The sequence below is a fragment of the Oncorhynchus mykiss genome, chromosome 1, assembly GCF_057628025.1.
Source record: "Oncorhynchus mykiss isolate SJ-2025 chromosome 1, ASM5762802v1, whole genome shotgun sequence".
Classification (NCBI taxonomy): Eukaryota; Metazoa; Chordata; class Actinopteri; order Salmoniformes; family Salmonidae; genus Oncorhynchus; species Oncorhynchus mykiss.
Window position 1 is genome coordinate 87,087,678 of NC_143022.1, and position 26,607 is coordinate 87,114,284.

Below are 26,607 nucleotides of genomic sequence, written 5' to 3' on the forward strand. Positions count from 1 at the left end.
CCCACGTAGTATTTCATTCTAGTAACTTGAAGTCTGCGTCGATAATCAGTTCCACCGGTACTTCTAAATAAGAATCAGGAGGGGCTTCCAACTACCATTGTTACCTTCCCACAAAGTTACCCCCAGTCTGCCAACTATCTTTATCAGGGAATTCAACATCAACATATTTTTCACGCTACACAATAATTGTCCATCAGGGATTCTATTGAATTGGATGGACATTGGTGATATTTTTGTAAAAAACTAAGAAAAACACGTTATGTCAGTGCAATGTAAAGAAAGTGTTTATGTTTCGTACTGGGTCAGCCAGAGAAGCATTTCAGATACTGAATCACGGGTTAATGATTGAGGGGAAAATATGATTTTAATTAACATTCCTATTCAGCTGGTATTTGCATGCTGTTTTCTAAAATGATCTGGTAGCAGTGAATTAGTTACTTCAAATAATTCAGGGTAATTGGTAACTAACTATCTGTTACCAAATGGTAATGCTACTTGTTTTTAGATGTCCCAATAGAAATAAAAGGGTAATCATTAGGTAATTACTTTGTAATTACATCTAACCACATCAATACCAAGTGAATAACAGACCCCTCCCCTTTTCATTAGGTAATTACTTTCTAATTACATCTAACCACATCAATACCAAGTGAATAACAGACCCCTCCCCTTTTCATTAGGTCATTACTTTGTAATTACATCTAACCACATCAATACCAAGTGAATAACAGACCCCTCCCCTTTTCATTAGGTAATTACTTTGTAATTACATCTAACCACATCAATACCAAGTGAATAACAGACCCCTCCCCGTTTCATTAGGTAATTACTTTCTAATTACATCTAACCACATCAATACCAAGTGAATAACAGATCCCTCCCCTTTTCATTAGGTAATTACTTTGTAATTACATCTCACCACGTCAATACCAACAAGTGAGTAACAGACTCCCCCCCCCCCCCCTCCCCCCCCTTCCTCTACCACCGGTTAAACACAGCATATAATTCATCATGTAGTCTGGGTGATGTATTATTTTCATGTACAGAGGAAACGCAATATCCTGTTCAAGCACTGGGCTTAATACCACAAGGAGTCAGGGTGGCCCTTCGACTTGTACAGGGCTCTGAGTGCTCCTGAAACTATAGACCTGAGGGGCTCTCTGAGACTATGATATATGAGCTGTCTGTCTGTCTGTCTGTCTGTCTGTTATGGCTGCAGAAAAAGCCTGGTGTAATGAGGTGTCCTGTCTGTCTGTCTGTCTGTTATGGCTGCAGAAAAAACCTGGTGTAATGAGGTGTCTGTCTGTCTGTCTGTCTGTTATGGCAGCAGAAAAAGCCTGGTGTAATTAGGTGTCTGTCTGTCTGTCTGTCTGTCTGTTATGGCTGCAGAAAAAGCCTGGTGTAATGAGGTGTCTGTCTGTCTGTCTGTCTGTTATGGCTGCAGAAAAAGCCTGGTGTAATTAGGTGTCTGTCTGTCTGTCTGTCTGTTATGGCTGCAGAAAAAGCCTGGTGTAATGAGGTGTCTGTAGTAAAAACCTATGGGAGGGAATGGTTCTCATTATAGCTACCTATCTATAAAGGGCAGTGGTTACTGGTTACCAAACCTTCTTTAGAGCCAGTGTTCAAGTGTATATTTTTCCTGTGGCATTGCATGTCAATTCCATGTACCACAACTAGAGACCTATGGCAACCTTTTGCTAAAATGTTCTTATTGGCATCAAGTTATTTGGCTGTTCGAAGAAGTAACCCAGAGCAACACAGTCTAGTGAGAGAGGAAAGAGGTGCCCTCATTTAAAAGACCCTAGCCCTCAACAAAAGTTGCTTTCAAACCAGGCTCTATGAGCTATCCCGTGTGCTTTTCTGACGTAGGAAGCATTTATAAGAGAAACCTTGAACAGGAACCTTGGAGCTGGTCTGATTCCAAACCCTAACCTGCTACTACTGATGTATACTCAACAAACAATATCTGTCTTGTGTTTTCTGTGAGCAAGGGCATTTGCACATATTTTTTCTTGCATAAAGTCTTACATTCATGATCTAATTATGGAGCCTACAGAATGAAATGGCTCGGCCTGTCTAATTTCTACATACCAACTAAGAACTGTTGGATATTGACTTCAGAAAAGCCCCTTGGTTGGCCCATGTGTATTTCAATCTCATCCAGAATATAATTTTGATACCAGCCCTATTTAAATAGACATAGTCTACATGTGTTATTATGTAATACGTGTGAAATAATTTAATGGTTTATTTATTATATACAACATGGCAAGTTTAATTGGGTTTGTGTGCTGTTGGCGTGTAAGACTAGCCACGCATTATACGCACATTATTATGCTTGAATGGCAATGTGACCGTATTAGGCCTATAGGTAACAGTTGAGATTCACACCTGTCTGTCAGGTTCCAGTTGAATGGCTATTCAATAGGGATAGTGATATAGTCAATCGTTGGGACGTCCTTGCCCCTAAACCCCACCCTAACCCTTACTTTAATCATTTTAACTTCAATGAGGTAGGGATGTCCCAACTCCCAAGGATCCTGGATAGCAAGGGCCTATTCAATAGCCAACCTGAGACTCATTTTATTGGCCCTGTCCATTGGCAATTTTAGCATGTACATCTTGGTGGGGCAAAACAAAAAAAGAAGTAGGATGAATGCCACAACACTAAACAATACATTAATTGCACTATAACGGTGCCAAACTGTTAGGGCATACACAAAGCTGGCCCAACAGCAGTCTCAACATCTTACCACTGCTACAGCTGGCTATCAGCAGAGCCTTGTCTGGCAGAGAAGCAGTTAATTCAGCCTCATTTACTGCTTTTAAAAAAAACCATAGCTGATATGGCTGACTTTCTTAAACTAATGTGGTTTCTAATGACAATTGAGATGTACAAACTATGGCATAAGGGGACAACAAGCGGATAAGAGGAAATCCGTAATTTAGATTAAGACATTAATGAGTGAGCTACGACGGACGTACTCAATATAACTATTTGTTCAGCACTTTTGAAATGTACAGCGACAGAATTCAGAACATTGGCCGTTCTTACAGTGTTCTCCCTGTACACAAGTCAGAACTTTAGGATAAATAAAGGGGGCATATAAGCAGACAATGAAAGCTCTTACAATATTCGATGATTACATTTCTCTAGGCTTCATGTGCACCACCAAGTCAGAACAGTAGGCCATATTAAGAGGGGTAAATAGACAATATTAATAGGGTGAGGCACATGGGCTACTAACAACTTACTACACAACATACATTTAGTATTACTTTCTTAGCTATGGTATACATATCTCCCTAGCATATTACATAATTTATGCATACATTTTTGGACTCACCATGTTGTGCTGTGCTCACTTGAATAGGAAGGTTGCCCTGCGGTACTTCATGGGCCAATTATGTCATCAAAGTCTGGCATTCTTTGGATTTATGGTGCTTTCAAAACAACTGGGAACTTGAATCATGATGACGTCATTGATCTTCAGGTCGTAGCTCTAGAAAGAGGCCAGATTTACAATTCCGAGTTGGATGACCGTTCAAAACATCCCAGTTGTCTTGAACTCACTGAAGTCAGATTTTGCAGTTCCGAGTTAAGATGTTTTGAACACGGCAAAAATCATGCTTCATTGACAGCATGGCCAATGTTGAATGTTTATCATTTTAAACTTGGAAAAGAGCCCCTTAATCCCAGAGTTGGGACCACACAGCCACTCCACTGAATAGCAGGCTAGTGATTGCCTTGCTTGCAGTTTGCCACAGTCACTGATTCCTTCCAAACCACTCATTGTTGAATTTGCGATTTCTAACTTGTTGTGTAATGTTTATGTCCAATGGCCGATGAGCACCGATATGTTTTATCTATAATTTCTCTTCATTTGACAAGGATTAAATATGATGCCAGTATATTGTCCACATGATTCATGATGATGACTGCTAGTGTAACAGTATAGACTTTACGTCCATCCCCTCGCCCCGACCTGGGCGCGAACCAGGGACGCTCTGCACACGTCAGCAGTCACCCTCGAAGCATCGTTACCCATCGCTCCACAAAAGCCGCGGCCCTTGCAGAGCAAGGGGAACCACTACTTCAAGGTCTCAGAGCAAGTGACGTCACCGATTTGAAACGCCACTAGCGCGCACCACCGCTAACTAGCTAGCCATTCCAAATCGGCTACACTAGCTAAGATTTTGAAAGTATGATGTCCAATCAAAGCTACTCTAGATATAATGTGATTTTTTTGTAATTTTATCTGTGGACAGTGACCTTGAGCCTTCTTGAATGGGCACTTCTAATGTAACTCTATGGCAGCAACCAAGGGTCTAGAATTGTCTAGCCCTACCCTTAGACTTGGCGGTGACGTAGTGTCCCCATGCGTGACAGAACACTGAGCCAATCACAGCGCAACGCTCGATATTTTCTGCTGGCTTGCCCCACCGCCACAGAAAGCACTGAGCTAAACTGAAACACCTGCATTTTGGAGCTGCCTTACTCAAGAAAACAAAAAAGCGAATGTTTGTATGCGGCTTTATTAAATATATATTTATTTTTTTACATTGTTTGAAAACTGATATGTGACACCTATTAATGCTAAATATGTGTTGCCTGCCTTGAATGACGGGTCGCCACTGGCCCTGTCACAACTAGCTGATTATCAGCATCCCTCCGCCTCCTCTGCCAGTGTCACCACTGGTTACCTTGGAAGCAGGAGAAACTACCCCAGTCTGCGCTCCGCTAAATTACAGGCACAGCTCACAGCCACTGTCGGAATGTTTTACAAATTCTAGCGTTCCAATGAGAGTATGGTGGAATAGCATCACTTTACGAGTTGGAAGAAGAGCTTCAATTTTTTGATAGTGTCTGTAGCATGATATTTCTCACCTGGAATCGCGCAAATCCGAGATAACGAAAATGTCACAACAACGGGTCGTCCAACTGTCGACTGCCTCGCTCGCGCTGGTCTTCGGCAAGGACGAGGAGAGCTCGAGAGCCACGGGTGGAGAGAAATACAAGGCTGCAAGCGGCCAGGAGATTTTTGCCGATTTTAAAGCGCAAAATCTGCGCAGTTTTTGGAATAAAAGACTTGTGAAAGCTATAGCTGAAGTTTACTTTCAAGGATGGATGGAGAATTTGGTATTGTTCGTCCATGGGAATGCCAACAACCTAGAGGTGCTGAGGGAAGCTTGGATGCGCCGAGCGCTGAGGTCACCCAAAGGGTTTGTCATCAAAGCAGTCGGTATGTACACGAATGATTATTCTAACGTCACTATTTATAGTTGTTTTAATGTGTTTATTTTTATTGACATGTCTGAGAACATGCTGCCCGTGCAACAATAAATAATGGAATGCTCATTGCCATCTTGGCACACAATAAATTAGGATATTATTTAATGAGAAATGATCAAACCCCATAATGGGTTTAAGTATTGTTAAGTATGGACTTGAGTTTCTAGACAGAATTTCTAGGGACTCTTTGGGAAATGCTTTGTTTACACAGCACTTAGCAGCCTCGAGAGAGAAAATGTGTAAGATAATGAAAATAAAAGCCTGAGAAAATGTCAATGACATGTGATCTGATCCTGTCTTCGGGTCAGCCTTTTTTTGTTGCGATGTTCCTGAAGAATTTATACTTTTTTCAAAGCTTATTGCACTGGACACGTGAAGAACAACATTGAGATTGAGCATGTATTGCTCATAGTCCCTGTAGAAAAGATAGCCTAAGGTTATTTTATTATATTCAATATTATATGATGCAGTTAGGCTATTGGTCCTCAATACTGTATTTAGAGGTTTATTACTCAGTAGGTCTATTAACATGATAAGAAATAGGCCTGGCCTACCATATAATTTTTTTTGTGATATAACATTATCCAACAACAAGAGAATGTTGTCTTCAGTACTAGAGGATGTTCAAGTCTAGGCCTACATACCGTGCCTGTTTCATTCATGTGGTGATTGGTGTAGAAGTCGAAGCTTTCAAATGCAGGCCTTGGTAAACTATCTATTGGCTTTGTCACAAAGCTTCAGAGGCGATGTCCAATAAACATCGGCTTGCTCAAACATTCGCCTGGTGGTCTCACACATATTTTTGACTGACCAGTCCAGTCAGTGTTGTCTTTCATGTTGACACGTTCTGTCTGTTTGGCAAAGCCTGTTTACAAACCTCTGTACAACTACAATTAGACCTCTCTCTCTTCTTCTGCTCAATTCAAAGGGGCTTTATAGGCATGGGAAACACATGTTTACATTGCCAAAGCAAGGGAAATAGATAATAAACTAAAGTTAATTTCTGCATTTTTATTTAACAGTAAACATTACACTCACAAAAGTTTCAAAAGAATAGAGACATTTCAAATGTCATATTATGTCTATATACAGTGTTGTAATAATACGTACAAAAGAGAAAATAAATAAACAAATATGGGTTGTATTTACAGTGGTGTTTGTGCTTCACTGGTTGCCCTTTTCTTGTGGCAACAGGTCACACATATTGCTGCTGTGATGGCACACTGTGGTATTTCACCTAATAGAAATGGGAGTTTATCAAAATTGGATTTGTTTTCAAATTCTTTGTGAGACTGTGTAATCTGAGGGAAATATGTGTCTCTAATATGGTCATACATTTGGCAGGAGGTTAGGAAGTGCAGCTCAGTCTCCACCTCATTTTGTGGACAGTGTGCACATTGGTGTAAAAACTAACTAGGTAGTCAAATTAAATGAACAACAGGTGTTTAAATCTAATTTTGTACTTATTTGCAATTTGTCAATATTCAAAAAGCCCTTATGAGTTTCAGAAAGATATCATTTGATCCTTTTCAAGCAGCTATGTTGTGCAACATCCATACCGTATCTATGACAACATGATCTCATGGCTTGTACAATGTCAGTGAAGACTGGTTCTAGTAGGTGTAAATGACAGCTCTGTGTGGATTTTACACCTAATTATGGTAAGCTCAGAAGATACTAGAGAGGGAGAGAGAGAGAGAGAGAGAGAGAGAGAGAGAGAGAGAGAGAGAGAGAGAGAGAGAGAAAACATATGTTTCCCATGCCAATAAAGCCCTTGAATTGAATTGAGAGATTTGAAACAAGGTTTATGCAGCATGCAGGTCCAAAACACACACCCACACACAAAGTATAGTCACTTTCAATACAGCCTGCTTTGTTGGCCTTGGACACATGGTCAGGTGGCAGGTCACAGGTCAGCAGTGTGTGTGTGCTTCAGAGCTGTTCCCCATTTCAGTCTGTATGTCAAGGTGCACTGTGTGGAGAGAGGTAGAGGACAGGAATTAGAGGAAAAGGGAGAGAAAACCACACAAGGGGAGATGGAGGGAGAGGTAGAGAGGGAAGGGTAGGGAGGAGTGAAGGAGAGGTAGAGAGGGAAGAAGGGAGGGGAAGGGAAGGAGGGAGAAGTGGAGATTGAAGGGAAGGAGGGAAAGGTGGAGAAGGAAGGAGGGATGGGTAGGGAGAGGGAAGGGGAGAGGGAAGGGAAAGAGGGAAGGGAAGAGGGAAGGGTAGGGAGGAGTGAAGGAGAGGTGGAGAGGAAAGGACGGAGGTGGAGAGAGGTGAAGGTGAGAGGGCAGGACAGAGGTCGTGGGGAGGGAGGGGGGAGGTGGAGAGGTAAGGGGGTTGAGAGGGAAGGAGGGAGAGGTAGAAATTGATATGCCGAACTGTCAGAGAGAGAGAGAGAACCCAAACAGGGAGCACAAACACCAACTGTTTATTATTTCCCTTTCATACTTCAACTACTTTCACATTGTTACAACACTGTTACATAGCCAATAATATAACATTTCAAATGTCTTTTAAAACTTTTATGAGTGTAATGTTTACTGTTCATTTACTGTTCATTTTCCTTTTTTTTATTGTTAATTTCAGTTGCTTTGACAATGTAAACATATGTTTCCCATGCCAATAAAGCCCTTTGAATTGAGAGATAGATAGAGACTATGAGCACAGTCATTTATAAGACTGCGTTAGTTTCCTCATTTTGTCTGTCTGATTATCACTGTGTCAGTGCTAATGGAGGGAGAAGACTGATGGTTCATGGGGCCGACACTCTTTGGATGAGGGGAGAGAGGAGGAGAGGAAGAGAGTGAGGGGGGACGGACGGACGATGAACGGGAATGGGTGAGGAGATAAGGGGCTTGGGGTGGATGTGGAGTGGAATTGAGGAGGTGGGGTGTTTGGAGGGGATGAGGTGAGGGAGACACTGGGTGAAGGAATGATGAGGGAGACGGGGTGGATTGTGAGACTAGGAGGATGAACAGGCTCTGTTGTTATGCCTTTCTGGGAATGGGCCCCCTGATACTGGAGTTGACCTCTCACACTGGAATCTCTCGTTCTCTTTCCCACCCAATTCAATTTATGGGGCTTTATTGGCATGTGAAACATATGTTAACATTGCCAAAGCAATTGAAATGGATAATAAACAAAAGTGAAATAAACAATAAAAATGAACAGTAAACATTACACTCACAAAAGTTCCAAAAGAAGAAAGACATTTCAAATGTCATATCTCTCTCTCTTTGTCTGTCTGTTTGTCTCTATCCCTCTCTCCCTCTCTCTCTCTCTGTCTCTCTCTGTCTCTCACTCTCTGTCTGTCTCTCTCTCTTTCATAGATTCAGGCTAGAGGCGTATGCAATCATGAGGTTTTTCTTTCCAAGGGGTACAAACTCTGTAGAGGGTTTTAATAGAGTTGTTGAAGAAAGATTGTTAGAAATTGGATAAGGATGAGATATAGGCTAGTCTGCAGTGTTTGGTGCTTTAGAGAACGACACTGGTCTAGATCATTCTAGTGAATGATTGATGTAATGGACATCTATATTTATCAGAGCAGAACTTCGGGAGAGTGCTGAAGAGTGGCTAGAGCTGGTGTTAGCTAGACCTCAGGGATCCTGAACTGTATTCAAGTTAAGATATGAAGTTGTAGGGAAGAAGGTATTTTGAGAGAATGGTGCCAGTACACCATATAAATAGAATATGGTGTAACTATACTGTTAATCAGAGTCTTATGTCTTAATAGCCTTGTCATGGAAGGACAGGAGTGATTTTAGCATGTACATCTTGGTGGGGCAGAAAAATATATGGGATGCATGCCAGCAAAGCCACTACACAACGCAACACTAAACAATACATTAATTGCACTATAACGGTGACAAACTGTGTCGACAAACTGTTAGGGCCTACATAAAGCTGTCCCAACAGCAGTCTCAACATCTTACCACTGCTACACCTGGCTATCAGCGGAGCCTTGTCTGGCAGAGAAACAGTTCATTCAGCCTCATTTACTGCCTTTAAAAAAACATAGTTGATATGGCTGACTTGCTTAAAAATATGTGGTTTCTACTGACAATTGAGATGTACAAACTATGGCATAATGGGACAACAAGCGGATAAAAGGCAATCCGTAATTTAGATTAAGACATTAATGAGCGAGCTAGGACGGACGTACTCAATATAACTATTTGTTCAGCACTTTTGAAATGTACAGCGACAGAATTCATAGCATGGGCCGTTCTTACAATGTACTCCCGGTACACCAAGTCAGAACTTTAGGATAAATAAAGGGGGCATATAAGCAGACAATGAAAGCTCTTACAATATTCGATGATTACATTTCTCAAAAACAGGTTATAGGCCACATGTGCCCTACCAAGTCAGAACAGTAGACGAAATTAAGAGGTGAAAATAGACCAAATTATTAGGGTGAGGCACATGTGATACGAACAGCTTACTACACAACATACCCTTAGTATTACTTTCTTAGCTACAGTATACATATCTCCCTAGCATATTACATAATTTATGTAGCAGCATAGAATACATTTTTGGACTCACCTTGTTGTGCTGTGCTCACTTGAACAGGTTAGGGGGCGAGGCTGTCCTTCGTCAGCAAATTGTGTCATCAAACTTTGTCATCAAATTCTGGCAATCTCTGGATTTGGACACTCTGAAAAAAACAAGGCTTAATCATGATGACGTCAGTGATCTTCAGGCCGTAGTTCTAGAAAGAGGTCAGAGTTCCGGATTTACAATTCCGAGTTGGATGAAAGTTCAAAATGTATTTTCCCAGTCGTAGCTCGTTTTTCCCGAGATACCAGTTGTCTTGAACTCACTAAAGTCACATTTTTCAGTTCCGAGTTAACAGTTGTTTTGAGCGAGGCAAAAATCATGCTTTATTGACAGCATGGCCAATGTTGAATGTTTATAATTTTTAACTAGGAAAAGAGACCCTTAATCTTGGACTTGCGACCATACAGACAGTCCACTGAATAGCAGGCTAATGATTGCTTTTCAATGCTTGCAGTTAGCCACTGATTCCGTCCAACCCACTCATTGTTGAATTTACTATTTCCAACTTGTTGTGTAGTGTTTGTTCAATGGCCGATGAGCACCGATACGTTTTATCTATAATTTCTCTCCATTATTTATCTTCACATGACAAGGATTAAAAAGAATTTGCCATTAGATTGTCGACTTGATTCATGATGATGACTGATAGCTAAGATTTTGAAAGTATGATGTCCAATCAAAGCCACTGTACATATAACATGATTTGACATCACTTTATCTGTGGCCATTGACCTTGAGCCTTCTTGGATGCGCACTTCTAATGTAACTCTATGGCAGCACCCAAGGGGCTTGAAATTTCTATCTCTACTCTTGGCGGTGAAGTAGTGTCCCCATGAGTGACAGAACACTGAGCCAATCACGGCGCAATGCTCCATATTTTCTGCTTGCCCCACCAACACAGAAAGCACTGCGCTAGGCTGAAACACCTGCATTTTGGAGCTGCCTTACTCAAGAAAACAAAAAAAGAGACCATGTTTCTATGCGGCTTTATTAACTCAATTATATATTTGTTTTACATTGTTTGCAAACTGATATGTGACACCTATTAATGCCAAAATAACATGCAAAACAGGAAAGCCTCCCATCCAAAAAATGTGGGGCTCAAAACAGGTGGGGCTCTGTCTGAATGATGGGTCTCCACTGTGGAAGGATATAGTTATTGTTCTACTCTTCTCCACAGGTGAAATAGGAGGCTTCCCTCAACCATCAAAATGTCTGTTAGCTGCCTTTGCATAATTGAGAAGGATAACATTCATCCTAAATGGCACTCTATTTTCTATAGTGTAGTACTTTTGTTCTGGGCTCATACGTCTCTTGTCAAAAGTAGTGCACTATGTAGGGAATAGGGTAGGGAATAGGGTGCCATTTTGGATGCACACTCGCTGTGGATATAGTTCCTGGTATGAGGCTAAGTCAGGCGGAGGGATACGCAGGGTAAAACATTTACGCTGAGTCGCCCTGTGGTGTAATGAGGTATCCTGTGTCCTCCTACACAATTGAGCCCTCCTCTTCCACCATCATGGGCAACAAGAGACTGGATGTTGTCACTGTCATTGATGTGGTATTGATTTTAAATGTGGAGCTTTCAATTTAAGCATTTGTTTTAATGAAACTCTTCTCAACAAATTAGAATGTGTTGTCAATTTATTATACCTTTTTAAAATAAAAAATAGATAAAGAAAAAAGTAATTGGAGAAATATTGTGTTAGACCTATAACTTGATATGGTGAGAGGGTTTACGTTGCTTCCAGCCCATTTCTCAAATGCTTCCCTTCCCTTGAATCCTGATCTCAATACAGACAACGTGTTTTCCTCCTTCACATCTTGGATATGAAAGTGTTTGTACACTTTAAGACATAGGGAGTCTGATTTCATTGGGTTTTTTGGTCCGAGTCTCAGAGCTCAACTAATGGTTGTAACTCTCCCAGATGTTAGTTTATTAGCCACGACATCCCCTCACTGGGACTTACTGGGGTTAAACTGTCCACCTTGTTGTTCTGGTGTGTGTGTGTGAGAGAGAGAGAGAAAGTGTGTGTGCGGTGGGGTGTTGAACGGCCAGCTTGTCATGATCAACTGGCTAAGGTCAAAGGTTGTGACCTCTGGGCTAATCACCGGGCTTCACAGGGGTCGTTGTTAAGGCAACCGGCACACATAATCTCAGCGTCTCCAGGTGTTCCATCCTTACACTTCTGTGTGTGTTCTTTATTTCTAGGTGTTCCTTATATACTGAAGAAGCTCTCTGTGTCTCTGCACAAGCTTAATTTCTAGGTGTTCCTTATATACTGAAGAAGCTCTCTGTGTCTCTGCACAAGCTTAGTTTCTAGGTGTTCCTTATATACTGAAGAAGCTCTCTGTGTCTCTGCACAAGCTTAGTTTCTAGGTGTTCCTTATATACTGAAGAAGCTCTCTGTGTCTCTGCACAAGCTTAGTTTCTAGGTGTTTTTCGCACACAGAGGAGGCCCAGTTCAGCCACCATCAATGCCTGTAGCAGAGCACTCTCTCTCCCATTAGTACAGTGCAGAGGGAGTGTTCCTGAGTGGAGATGAGGGTTGATGAGCTCCAAACTACATGTTATTTCAAGTGGCCGTGGCTGTTCATTCAACACAGCATGCAACATAAGGTAGGTCGGGCTTAGCTTGGCATGGCTTCTCTAACGTTCAAGCACCCTGAGGACGATTCTTAACGTTGAAATGTGAATGAAGTAACACATACCATTTTCCTCCAGGAGTTGTCAGAACAGGCCTAGCTATTCCCTGTTGTTCCATACAGATTCAGCCAGACTGGCTGGGTCAGTGGAGTTCTGACAATGAAAATAGGCCTTGTTATGAAGCTTCATCTTTTGTGCAACCAGTCCAGTGTGACCGTATATGGATGCTGTTTGACATTTGAACCCAGAGGCACCCTGAGGTTTGTATGACTGGATCTATGTCTCTCATGGAGTCGACCTGGATCTGATTTCCACCAATGGCACCAGAGGAATGTTTTTTAGAGGTAACCAAACACACTGTCTGTGTGTCTATCTGTGTCAAATCAAATCACATTTTATTGGTCACATACACATGGTTAGCAGATGTTATTATGAGTGTAGCAAAATGCTTATGCTTCTAGATCTGACAGCAGTATCTAACAGGTAATATCTAACCATTTCACAACAAACAAACAAACTTAATATCTAACAAATTCCACAACAAAACCTAATGCACACAATCTAGTAAAGGAATGGGATAAGAATATATACAGTTGAAGTCGGAAGTTTACATACACCTTAGCCAAATACATTTAAACAATTCCTGACATTTAATCCCAGTAAATATTCCCTGTTTTAGGTCAGTTAGGATCAGCAATTTAATTTAAGAATGTGAAATGTCAGAATAATAGGAGAGAAAATGATTTATTTCAGCTTGTATTTCTTTCATCACATTCCCAGTGGGTCAGAAGTTTACATACACTCAATTAGTATTTGGTAGCATTGCCTTTAAATTGTTTAACTTGGGTCAAACATTTCAGGTAGCCTCCCACAAGCTTCCCACAATAAGTTGGGTGAATTTTGGCCCATTCCTCCTGCCAGAGCTGGTGTAACGGAGTCAGGTTTGTAGGCCTCCTTGATCGCACATGCTTTTTCAGTTCTGCTCACAAATTTTCTATAGTATTGAGGTCAGGGCTTTGTGATGGCCACTCCAATACATTGACTTTGTTGTCCTTAGGCCATTTTGACACAACTTTGGAAGTATGCTTGGGGTTATTGTCCATTTGGAAGACCCATTTGCGACCAAGCTTTAACTTCCTGACTGATGTCTTGAGATGTTGCTTCAATATATCCACATAATTTTCAAACCTCATGATGCCATCTATTTTGTAAAGTGCACCAGTCCCTCCTACAGCAAAGCACCACCACAACATGACTCTGCCACACCCGTGCTTCACATTTGGGATGGTGTTCTTCGGGTTGCAAGCCTCCCCCTTTTTCCTCCTTTTTCCTCATCAGACCAGAGGACATTTCTCCAAAACGTATGATGTTTGTCCCCATATGCAGTTGCAAAACGTAGTCAGGCTTTTTTTATGGCGGGTTTGGAGCAGTGGCTTCTTCCTTGCTGAGCGGCCTTTCAGGTTATGTCGATATAGGACTCGTTTTACTGTGGATATAGATACTTTTGTACCTATTTCCTTCACAATGTCCTTTGCTGTTGTTCTGGGATTGATTTGCACTTTTCGCACCAAAGTACGTTCATCTCTAGAGGAAAGGCACAGTCAACTTACAGGCACAGTCAACTTAGTGTATGTACACTTCTTACCCACTGGAATTGTAATACAGTGAATTATAAGTGAAATCATCTGTCTGTAAAAGATTGTTGGAAAAATGACATGTCATGCACAAAGTAGACGTCCTAACTGACTTGCTAAAACTATAGTTTGTTAACAAGAAATTTGTAGAGTGGTTGAGAAATGGGTTTTAATGACTCCAACCTAAGTGTATGTAAACTTCCGACTTCAACTGTAAGTATAAAATATATGGATGAGCAGTGACAGAGCGGCTAAGATGCAATAGATAGTAAAGAATAGATAGTGAAGGATACAGTATATACATATGAGATGAGTAATGCGAGATATGTAAACATTCTTAAAGTGGCATTATTAAAGTGACTAGTGTTCCATTTATTAAAGTGGTCAATGATATCAAGTCTGTAGGTAGGCAGCCGCCTCTCTGTGCTGTTGGTGGCTGTTTAACAATCTGATGGCCTTGAGATAGAAGCTGTTTTTCAGTCTCTCGGTCCCCGCTTTGATGCACCTGTACTGACCTCGCCTTCTGGATGATAGCGGGGTGAACAGGCAGTGGCTCGGGTGGTTGTTGTCCTTGAGGATCTTTTTTGTCTTCCTGTGACATCGTGTGTTGTAGGTGTCCTGGAGGGCAGGTAGTTTGCCCCTGGTGATGCATTGCGCAGACTGCACCACCCTCTGGAGAGCCTTGTGGTTGTGGACAGTGCAGTTGCCGTACCAGGCGGTGATACAGCCCGACAGGATGCTCTCAGTTGTGCACCTATAAAAGTTAGTGAGGGTTTTAGGTGACAAGCCACATTTTTTCAGCCTCCTGAGGTTGAAGAGGCGCGGTTGTGCCTTTTTCACTACACTGTCTGTGTGCATGGACCATTTCAGTTTGTCGGTGATATGTACACAGAGAAACTTTCCACATTCTCCACTGCTGTCCTGTCGATGTGGAGATGGGGGTGCTCCCTTTGCAGTTTCCTGAAGTCCACGATCATCTCTTTTGTTTTGCTGACATTGAGTGAGAGGTTATTTTCCTGACACCATACTCTGAGGGCCCTCTCCTCCTCCCTGTAGGCTGTCTCGTCGTTGTTGGTAATCAAGCCTACCACTGTTGGGTCGCCTGCAAACTTGATGATTGAGTTGGAGGCGTGCATGGCCACGCAGTTGTGGGTAAACAGGGAGTACAGGAGGGGGCTGAGAACGCCCCCTTGTGGGGCCCCAGTGTTGAAGATCAGCGGAGTGGAAATGTTTCTTCCTACATTCACCACCTGGGGCCGGCCCGTCAGAAAGTCCAGGACCCAGTTGCACAGGGCGGGATCGAGCCCCAGGGTCTCAAGCTTATCGATGAGTTTGGAGGGTACTATGGTGTTGAATGCTGAGCTGTAGTCAATGAACAACATTCTTACATAGGTATTCCTCTTGTCCAGATGGGATAGGGCAGTGTGCAGTGTGATGGCGATTGCATTGTCTGTGGACCTATTGGGGAAGTAAGCAAATTGAAGTGGGTCTAGGGTGATATGATCCTTGACAGGTCTCTCAAAGCACTTCATGATGACAGAAGGGAGTGCTACGGGGCGATAGTAATTTAGTTCAGTTACATTAGCTTTCTTGGGAACAGAAACAATGGTGGCCATCTTGAAGCATGTGGGGACAGCAGACTGGGATAAGGATTGATTGAATATGTCCGTAAACATGTCCGCCCATCTGTCTGTGTCTGTCTGTCTCTCTCTCTATCTGACTTAATCTCAGTACAGGTCATGGAGACCCATAGTGTGAGAAATGGAGAAAGGAAACAGTGTGTGTGCATGACTGTGTGTGGTGTCTTGATAGCTATTTCCTCAGTTGCTTGTTATGAGTCCAGAGAGGAGACAACCCCGCCCTCCATTCTCTAACATGACCCCTCGCTGTGAGACTCTCTAGCTGTGTGTGCATGCTTCTGTCTTTGTCCCTGATCGTTTGTTAGCTACATCCTCTTCCCATTCAGCAGGAAACTCTCCCTAGGTGAGAATCACACAGACTGGCCCATTTATTGACCTGTAGAGTTTACCCACAGCACTGGATCACAGCCAACAATACCACATCAACCAGCACTCCTCAGCTTATTCACACTGGCGTGTTTGTGGGTGTGTGCGTAAGAGTGTGTGTGTGTGCGTAAGAGTGTGTGTGCGTGCGTGTGTGTGTGTGTGTGTGCGTAAGAGTGTGCGTGCGTGTGTGTGTGCGTGTGTGTGTGCGTGTGTGTGTGTGCGTAAGAGTGTGTGTGCGTGCGTGTGTGTGTCGACTGCTTTTATTAGATTGTAACATTATTCTCTCACTGCTGTTCAGAGATGGAGGATAGGTACTGCTATCAACCGATATTCCGCTTATTTTTTCTTTTTTAAACAACTAATTGACCGATGTCGGTTCAATTATTAGAATTCCATTTTGTTATTTTCTGTGAGCTCAATGTGCAGTTTCTCTAGAGATAAATCAGATCAAGCCCGAACTATGCGGTGTAGTAGGGAGTTGTTTCCAACAGGACGATATTCTACATAGTTTAGTGTCAAACATGGTAATTAACTACAATGACCATAATCCATTGCGTGCCTACTGGTCAGGTCTGTGTGTTTCTATTACACCTGCTATGTTGGGTTAGTGCGGAGCAGACACTGAGTGGGACAGAAGAGACAGAAAATAGATGTAGAGGGCAGTTGCTTTGCGAGGTATCTCTACCTGAAAATATATGATCTAAGTGATTAGAGGTATTCAGCAGTCATAAAAGTATGTCTTATTTTACTTTGAAGAATCACAAAAGTATTGATTTTGTCAGGCAGCAGCTCTATAGAGATGAGATGATGATGACTTGGAATGAAATAATAATAATAATAAAGTCAAAAAACAAATTAAATATACACAACAACTGAAATATTTTAATAAAGTAAAATAATGTGAATAAATGGTGGTTAATAAGTAGGGATGCACAATATATCGGACCAATATTAGCTAATAATGCCAACATCGGCATCGGTCTGATGTCGAGATTAACCCCAATGTACAAAACCGATGTCAAAGCTGACATGCATACCTATATAACGTAGGTAGATGACGTAACGACGTCACCAAAAATATTGCGCTACACGTGCAACACAGCATTCCTAACCTAGCCCACAATGTCTGCTGTGTGGATCTATCTGGAAGTTTCAAAGGAAGATAACAAAAAGGCCAAATGCAACGTTTGTGTTGCTATTATTTCCCGGGGAGGGGAGAAAGTGAAATCATTCAATACCACAAACCTAATTACTCATTTGAAAGTGCATCCCCCACAGACTACTTAGAACTAAAGCAGAAAAAAACTAACCTCCAACAACTAAACAAGCTCAAGATGAGCAGTCATTTGAAAGAGTAAGAACATTTCAGCGAGACAATCAAAGGCGAAATCCATTAACGCCAAGATACTGGAATTCATTGCCCTTGACAATCAACCGTTCTCTGTCGTGGATGATGTTGGCTTTCGCCGACTGGCCGAGCACCTCGAGCCCCGGTACACACTACCAAGTAGGCACTCTTTTTCAGATGTTGTGCTACCGGAGTTACACAGTATTCTTGGAACGCACATCCATGAGCTACTTGCTATGGGCGTCACTGCTATTAGCTTCACGACTGACATCTGGACCAGCGATGTCAGCCCAATGAGCATGCTGAGCCTGACAGCACAGTGGGTCGACGAGGATTTCATACTGAGGAAAGCCATATTGCATGCTAAAGAATGTGCTGGTTCTCATACCGCTGCTGCCATTTCAATAGCATTTGAGAACATGTTTTAAACTTGGAAACATGAACACACTAGCTAGCTCCATTCGAACAACTGACTGGAGAAATAAGCTCATCAACTCCGTCTGCAGCAGACGTGATACCCTCTGTCGTGGCATTGAAACACCTGCTCAACAAAACTGCCGACACAGACTGTGGGGTTAAACTTGCAAAAGTACTCTACTAGAGGCTGTGAACAAGCGATTCGGTGGCATTCTCTCTGAGCCTCTTTACTGTGTCGCCACCATGCTCGACGCTAGGTACAAGGACCACTACTTCCATGCTTGATGCTAGGTACAAGGACCGCTACTTCCATGCTCGATGCTAGGTACAAGGACCGCTACTTCCATGCTCAATGCTATGTACAAGGACCGCTACTTTCATGCTCGATGCTAGGTACAAGGACCGCTACTTCCATGCTCGATGCTAGGTACAAGGACCGCTACTTCCATGCTTGATGCTATGTACAAGGACCGCTACTTACATGCTCAATGCTATGTACAAGGACCGCTACTTCCATGCTCGATGCTAGGTACAAGGACCGCTACTTCCATGCTTGATGCTAGGTACAAGGACCGCTACTTACATGCTCAATGCTAGGTACAAGGACCGCTACTTCCATGCAGACAAGAAACAGGGTTTACGTGAAATGTTACAGACACAGCTGGACAAGATGGACATACGTATATGCCAACAAAATAACTTGTTGGTCAGTGTGTGTATGTGTTTCTACTATTTAACTGTACTAGAATGCTTAAAAGGCTGCTAAAATTTGTAATATTGGTTAACGGTATCAGGTTTTTTGGCAAGGAAAATATTGGATATCGGTATCGGCCAAAAATGTCATATTGGTGCATCTGTATTGAAGTGTATTGAAGTGATAAGCAGATGCACATAATGCATTGTGCATTTAATGTAAAAATCTTTAAAAAAAGATCAAAATAGAAACCATTATTATTTTTTAATAATTGAACCGAATCCAAACCGACCTCAAAAAGCAAATCACTCAGCACTAAGGACAGGTCCTCGGGTGATGTAATATTGCAGTATTTCTGGTATTATTGAAGCGTCAACTTCCTGGTGGGAGGTTGTCTTAGCTTCATAAACACTGATCACAGAGATAAAAACACAGCTTGATATTATCAGATTATGAATTAAGAATTTATTGAAAAATACAATTTTTTGTCTTTGGTTCTGATGGCTCAGTTGGTTGGAGCATTAGAGGGCTGTCTGCTAGCCTACATATACACACAGTAACAAGACCAGGAATCTGCCGTAGCTCATGTTGGGTTAGACTAGAGAGGAAATGGGTTTCATCTGGGCTCAATGACCCACCCGCCACACTAGCTCACTCTTGATTAGAGGGGGTGGGAGTACTGTAAACCATCCATCTCTCCCAGGGGTAAGGTTAGGACTGTGTGTGTGTGCATGTGTACATGCTTTTATGTTTGTGTGTGTGTCTGCGTGCCTGTTTGTGCGAGCATGATCGTGTATGTGTGCGCAAGTGTGTGTGGTGTGAGAGAGTGCATGCGTTTATGTGTGTGTGTGTGCGTGTGCGCGCACATCTGCGTGCCTGTGTGTGCGTGTGAACCATCACTAATTCTCAGTGGGGTTAAGGCTCTTTGGGTGGAGCTGGAAACACATGGAACTTCCACACTTCCCAGGAAGGGAAGACGGGTATTCCTCAGTGCTTGGTGGTCACTAGGAGGCCATGCTAGAGAGGACAGAGGCACTGTGCTTTAGAACCATAACATGCCATTTTAACGACTAGGCCTAACCCATGCTCCACCCCTTATCATATCGCATAATATATATATATATATTTTTTTATATACTGTATATATTTTTTAGCGGGTAGATCAGCTTTAATATTGCAGATAGATTGTGGCTTCCATCAATGGCTGTGTCATTTCCAATCCCCCATATACATTTTTTGTAAATACTGTATATACAGTACCAGTTAAAAGTTTGGACACACCTACTCATTCAAGGGGTTTTCTTTATTTTTACTATTTTCTACATTGTATAATAATAGTGAAGACATCAACACTATGAAATAGCACATATGGAATCATGTAGTAACCAAAAAAGTGTTAAACAAATCTAAATGTATTTTAGATTATTCAAAGTTGCTACCCTTTGCCTTGATGAAAGCTTTGCACACTCTTGGCATTCTCTCAACCAGCTTCACTTGGAATGCTTTTCCAACAGTCTTGAAGGAGTTCCCACATATGCTGAGCACTTGTTGGCTGCTTTTCCTTCACTCTGCGGTCCAACTCATCCCAAACTATCTCATTTGGGTTGAGGTTGGGTGATTGTGGAGGCCAGGTCATCTGATGCAGCACTCCATCACTCTCCTTCTTGGTCAAATAGCCCTTACACAGCCTGGAGGTGTGTTGGGTCATTGTCCTGTTGAAAAACAAATTATAGTCCCACTAAGCCCAAACCAGATGGGATGGCGTATCGCTGCAGAATGCTGTGGTAGCCGTGCTGGTTAAGTGTGCCTTGAATTCTAAATAAATCACAGACGATGTCACCAGCAAAGCACCCCCACACCATCACACCTCCTCCTCAATGCTTCATGGTGGGATCCACACATGCGGAGATCATCCGTTCACCTACTCTGCTTCTCACAAAGACACGGCGGTTGGAACCAAAAATCTCAAATTTGGACTCATCAGACCAAAGGACAGATTTCCACCGGTCTAATGTACATTGCTCATGTTTCTTGGCCCAAGCAAGTCTCTTTTTATTATTGGTGTCCTTTAGTATTAGTTTCTTTGTAGCAATTCGACCATGAAGGCCTGATTCACGCAGTCGCCTCTGAAAAGTTGATGTTGAATGAGTAGGTGTGTCCAAACTTTTGACTGTTACTGTATATATTTTAATATATTCTCCTTTATTATTTTCCCTAACCCTATTACCAGTCCCCTAATTGGAGTAAACGAATGGACAGTAAGCCTGGTGTCTAACTAGGTCAGCATCTTCACAGCTCTTATCCTGAAGGCACAGGAGTGTCCATGTCACGATTATGCTTTTTTTTCAGTTCTCACACAATGTTCTTATTTATTCCGTAAAGCAACCTTGGCATCCCAATACAACCGTGGGTCTGTTTGTCTGGGTCTTTGGTCATCAAACGTGGTTAGATGTTCACTTCACAGACTCCTATCTTTTAAACTTCAAAACATGAAAGTAATGTATTGATTTTGGGACTTTTTTCTCTGTACCACCGGGTCCTTCTGATTTCTGACCTGAAGTCAGAGTGTGTGGCGTAGTTCTATGTGTTTCTATGGTGATGGAACTCCTAACAAAGCGTGCTTCTGTTCCGACTCAGAACTCTTGTGTGAAATGTACCAACTTCTGTGATGTCATTGCAGCCAAGAGTGGCACATCCAGAAAAATAGTGACGGTGGTTTCCCCTGGAAATGTAATTCTCATGTTTCTCTTTAGCTCTCTCCCACTAGCCACTAGCCAATAGCTGCTGCTAAAGAAAATGTACCTAACTTTTGGCAAAAGTTCAAATGTTCCTTTGATTCAGTGATGTTTTGAATCTGAAAGGGATGTAGCGTATGAGTCAGGCATCCATAGAAATAGTCTGGTTTCTAATCTTTTAGTCTGGTTTCTAATCTTTTAGTCTGGTTTATTCACTATTTTCTCAGATAGCCAAAGCTGTCTGTGGGTGTCTCTGTCAGTTTGACAGATAGGCTATGCCCAAGCTCCCATTGTCTGTCTGTTGGTGTTCTCCATGACAGCAAGGCCTTCTTAGGATTCAATCTGGGTGGCTCTCACCCTCCCCAGTGCCCCTGTATGCTGTTTTAATGACCTTTCCCCTTTCCATCCTGTGGTGAAGGTTCATCTGATCTCACTGTGTAGTCTGTGTCTTATTTAACAGAGGTAGTGAGTTGGTGAGAGGCAGTGAGTTGGTGAGAGGTGGTGAGCTGGTGAGAGGTGGTGAGCTGGTGAGAGGTGGTGAGCTGGTGAGAGGTGGAGAGGTGGTGAGCTTGTGAGAGGTGGTGAGCTGGTGAGAGGTAGTGAGCTGGTGAGAGGTGGTGAGCTGGTGAGAGGTGGTGAGAGGTGGTGAGCTGGTGAGAGGTGGTGAGCTGGTGAGAGGTGGTGAGCCGGTGAGAGGTGGTGAGCTGGTGAGCTGGTGAGAGGCAGTGAGCTGGTGAGAGGTGGTGGAGCTGGTGATAGGTGGTGAGCTGGTGATAGGTGGTGAGCTGGTGAGAGTTAGTGAGCTGGTGAGCTGGTGAGCTGGTGAGAGGTGGTGAGAGCTGGTGAGAGGTGGAGAGGTGGTGAGCTGGTGAGAGGTAGTGAGCTGGTGATACGTGGTGAGCTGGTGAGAGGTGGTGAGGTGGTGAGCTGGTGAGAGGTAGAGAGGTGGTGAGCTGGTGGAGAGGTGGTGAGAGGTGAGAGGTGGTGAGCTGGTTAGAGGTGGAGAGCTGGTGAGAGCTGGTGAGAGGTGGTGAGCTGGTGAGAGCTGGTGAGAGGTGGTGAGCTGGTGAGCTGGTGAGAGGTAGAGAGGTGGTGAGCTGGTGGAGAGGTGGTGAGAGGTGAGAGGTGGTGAGCTGGTTAGAGGTGGAGAGCTGGTGAGAGCTGGTGAGAGGTGGTGAGGTGGTGAGAGGTGGTGAGCTGGTGAGAGCTGGTGAGAGGTGGTGAGGTGGTGAGAGGTGGTGAGCTGGTGAGAGGTGGTGAGCTGGTGAGAGGTGGTGAGGTATTGAGCTTGTGAGAGGTGGTGAGCTGGTGAGAGTTGGAGAGGTAGTGAACTGGTGAGAGGTGGTGAGGTATTGAGCTGGTGAGAGGTGGTGAGCTGGTGAGAGGTGGTGAGCTGGTGAGAGGTGGTGAGGTGGTGAGCTGGTGAGGTAGTGAGCTGGTGAGAGGTGGTGAGCTGGTGAGAGGTGGTGAGCTGGTGAGAGGTGGTGAGCTGGTGAGAGGTGGTGAGCTGCTGAGAGGTGGTGAGGTAGTGAGCTGGTGAGAGGTGGTGAGCTGGTGAGAGGTGGTGAGCTGGTGAGAGGTGGTGAGCTGGCTTCCAGGAATGATGGCGGCCACTCTTTTCTTGGAGACCTTCAATGCTGAAGAAATGTTTTGGTACCCTTCTCCAGATCTGTGCCTCGACACACTCCTGTCTTGGCGCTCTATGGACAATTCCTTCGACCTCATGGCTTGGTTTTTGTTCTGACATGCACTTTCAAATGAGGGAGCTTATAGAGACAGGTGTGCGCCTTTCCAAATCATGTCCAATCAATTGAATTTACCACTGAATACTTATGTAAATAAGGTATTTCTGTTTTTTATTTAAAATAAATGTGCAAAAAAAATCAACTAACCTATTTTCGCATTGTCGTTATGGGGTATTGTGTGTAGATTGCTGAGGATTAAAAAAATATATATATATATATATATATATATAATAAAGCTGTAAAGTAACAAAATGTGGAAGAAGTCAAGGTGTCTGAATACTTTATGAAGGTAGAGAACACTGAACAGAACAAGGCCATGTCAGTAACAAATGGACAAAAATCCAGATCGAACCTTAAAGTCCCAAGCTCTCGATGGGCTAATTAAGTGACTGTCAGTGACTGACATAATGTAACAAGAGAAACTGCTAATGCACAACCAAATTTCGAAATTTCACCTTGTGTATTCTATTATTCTACCTGTCAACAGATGAATTCTATATATTGATCTGCGGGCCTTCAAAAGGCACCAGTTGCCCATACGTGGACAACTACAACTACCTAGAGGTCTGGCTAGACTGTAAACTCTCCTTCCAGACTCATATTAAACATCTCCAATCCAAAATCAAATCTAGAATCGGTTTTCTTTTTCGCAACAAAGCCTCCTTCACTCACGCCACCAAACTTACCCTAGTAAACCTGACTATCCTACCGATCCTCGACTTCGGCGATGTCATCTACAAAATAGCTTCTAATACTCTACTCGGCAAATTGGTTGCAGTCTATCACAGTGCCATTCGTTTTGTTACCAAAGCGCCTCATACCACCCACCACTGCGACCTGTATGCTCTAGTCGGCTGGCCCTCGCTACATATTCGTCGCCAGACCCACTGGCTCCAGGTCATCTATAAGTCTATGCTAGGTAAAGCTCTGCCTTATCTCAGCTCACTGGTCACGATAACAACACCCACCCGTAGCACGCGCTCCAGCAGGTGTATCTCACTGGTCATCCCCAAAGCCAACACCTCCTTTGGCCACCTTTCCTTCCAGTTCTCTGCTGCCAGTGACTGGAACGAATTGCAAAAATCGCTGAAGCTGCAGACTTACATTTCCCTCACTAACTTTAAACATCAGCTATCTGAGCAGCTAACCGATCGCTGCAGCTGTACATAGTCCATCTGTAAATAGCCCACCCAATCTTACTACCTCATCCCCAAATAGTTTTTATTTACTTGGCTGCTCTTTTGCACACCAGTATCACTACTTACACACCACCATCTGCTCATCATCATCTGCTCATCATCATCTGCTCATCATCATCTGCTCATCATCGTCTGCTCATCTATCACTCCAGTGTTAATCTGCTAAACTGTAATTACTTTGCTACTTTTTTATGATTATTTTTCTGTTGTGTTACTGACTATATGTTTGTTTATTCCATGTGTAACTCTGTGTTGTTGTTTGTGTTGCACTGCTATGCTTTATATTGGCCAGGTCGCAGTTGTAAATGAGAACTTGTTCTCAACTGGCCTCCCTGGTTAAATAAAGGGGAAATAAAATACTTAAAAAAACATCCCTGGTGTAGATGGACATTCCAGCAATGGTTCCTACTGTTTCACCTTAACTAAATGTTGCACTTTTTTCTGCACTTTTTTTGCACTCTTAATAAGAAATAGTGTATCAATGTCATCTGAAAACACAGGGTTAGTGAAAACAGTATGGTGGATGATGTCTACTGGGATTTTGCTTTCAGCTATTCAGCTACTCTTTCACATCAGTAAAAAAGGAGAGGATGTCACTCAGATGTTTGAGATGCGCCTTTAGTCTTTGAGAAAAGAAGAACCCAAGGGCCCCACAGAGAGACTGAGATGGGGTGACATTGGTGTGTTCTTGGCTGGTAGAAGGACTCTTTTCAATGTCTTTATGGGTCTGTGGTTACTGTTGCTGGCTCCACATCTGTGTTCTCCATGGTAGACACAGACACTCTGCTCGTAAACACACACACAAACGCACGCACACACACACACACACACACACACACACACACACACACACACACACACACACACACACACACACACACACACACACACACACACACACACACACACACACACACACCACACACACACCACACACACACTAAAGGGTGTGGCAGGGAGCCCTGTAAACCCAGCAACGACACAAAGGCAAAGAAGAAGAGGCCCTGGGAGGGTGTGGTAAAATAAATCACAACAGACTTCCTTCACCATTTACAACAGTGTGTGTGTGTGTGTGTGTGTGTGTGTGTGTGTGTGTGTGTTACAACACTGTACATAGACAATAATATAACATTTGAAATGTCTATATTCTCTTAAAACATTTGTAATGTGAGTGTAATGTTTACTGATTGTTTACTTCCCTTTTGTTTATTGTCTATTCCATTTTCTTTGACAATGTAAACATGTGTTTCCCATGCCAATAAAACCCTTTGAATTGAATTGAGAGAGAGAGCGAGAGGGGATACATTGGAGAAATGTATATGTAGATTTGTATTCAGTCAACAGGTTAATCTGTTGATTCACTGAAGGCAGTGGGTGTCTGTGAGAGGGTGAGTGTCCCTCTGTTTGGGTGTCTGTGAGAGGGTGAGTGTCCCTCTGTTTGGGTGTCTGTGAGAGGGTGAGTGTCCCTCTGTTTGGGTGTCTGTGAGAGGGTGAGTGTCCCTCTGTTTGGGTGTCTGTGAGAGGGTGAGTGTCCCTCTGTTTGGGTGTCTGTGAGAGGGTGAGTGTCCCTCTGTTTGGGTGTCTGTGAGAGGGTGAGTGTCCCTCTGTTTGGGTGTCTGTGAGAGGGTGAGTGTCCCTCTGTTTGGGTGTCTGTGAGAGGGTGAGTGTCCCTCTGTTTGGGTGTCTGTGAGAGGGTGAGTGTCCCTCTGTTTGGGTGTCCGTGAGAGGGTGAGTGTCCCTCTGTTTGGGTCTCCGTGAGAGGGTGAGTGTCCCTCTGTTTGGGTGTCTGTGAGAGGGTGAGTGTCCCTCTGTTTGGGTGTCTGTGAGAGGGTGAGTGTCCCTCTGTTTGGGTGTCTGTGAGAGGATGAGTGTCCCTCTGTTTGGGTGTCTGTGAGAGGGACACTGTACCTCTGTCTGGTCTCTGTGAGACGGCAGGAGGGTCTGTCTGGGTCTCTGTGAGATGGAGGGAGGGTCTGTCGGTCTCTGTGAGAGGGAGGGTTTGTGTCTCTGTAACAGGGAGGGCCTGTGTAGGTCTCTGTGAAAGATAGGGAGGGAAAGAGGGAGGGAGAGAGGGAGGGAGGGAGGGAGAGTCGATCTGTCTGGGTCTCTGTGAGACAGAGTGAGGGTCTGTCTGAGTCTCTGTGAGAGGGAGGGAGGGTCTGTCGGTCTCTGTGAGAGGGAGGGTCTGTCTGGGTCTCTGTGAAAGGGAGGGAGGGTTGGTCTGTCTGAGTTTCTGTGAGAGGAAGGGAGGGTTTGTCAGGGTCTCTGTGAGAGAGATGGAGGGTATGTCTGTCTGGATCACTGTGAGAGATAGGGAGGGTAT

At 43.4% G+C, this 26,607-nt stretch overlaps 1 protein-coding gene across 1 annotated transcript in view; it reads left to right on the top strand.

Moving 5' to 3' along the window:
- Positions 1–4,686: 4,686 nt before the first annotated feature.
- Positions 4,687–26,607, top strand: part of LOC110530893 (storkhead-box protein 1-like) — a 46,458-nt gene continuing 24,537 nt past the window's right edge. The window contains exon 1 of the mRNA XM_021614192.3: positions 4,687–5,243. Coding sequence (XP_021469867.2) covers positions 4,919–5,243 — 325 coding nt within the window. The 5' untranslated portion in view covers positions 4,687–4,918. The remainder of the gene's footprint in view (positions 5,244–26,607) is intronic.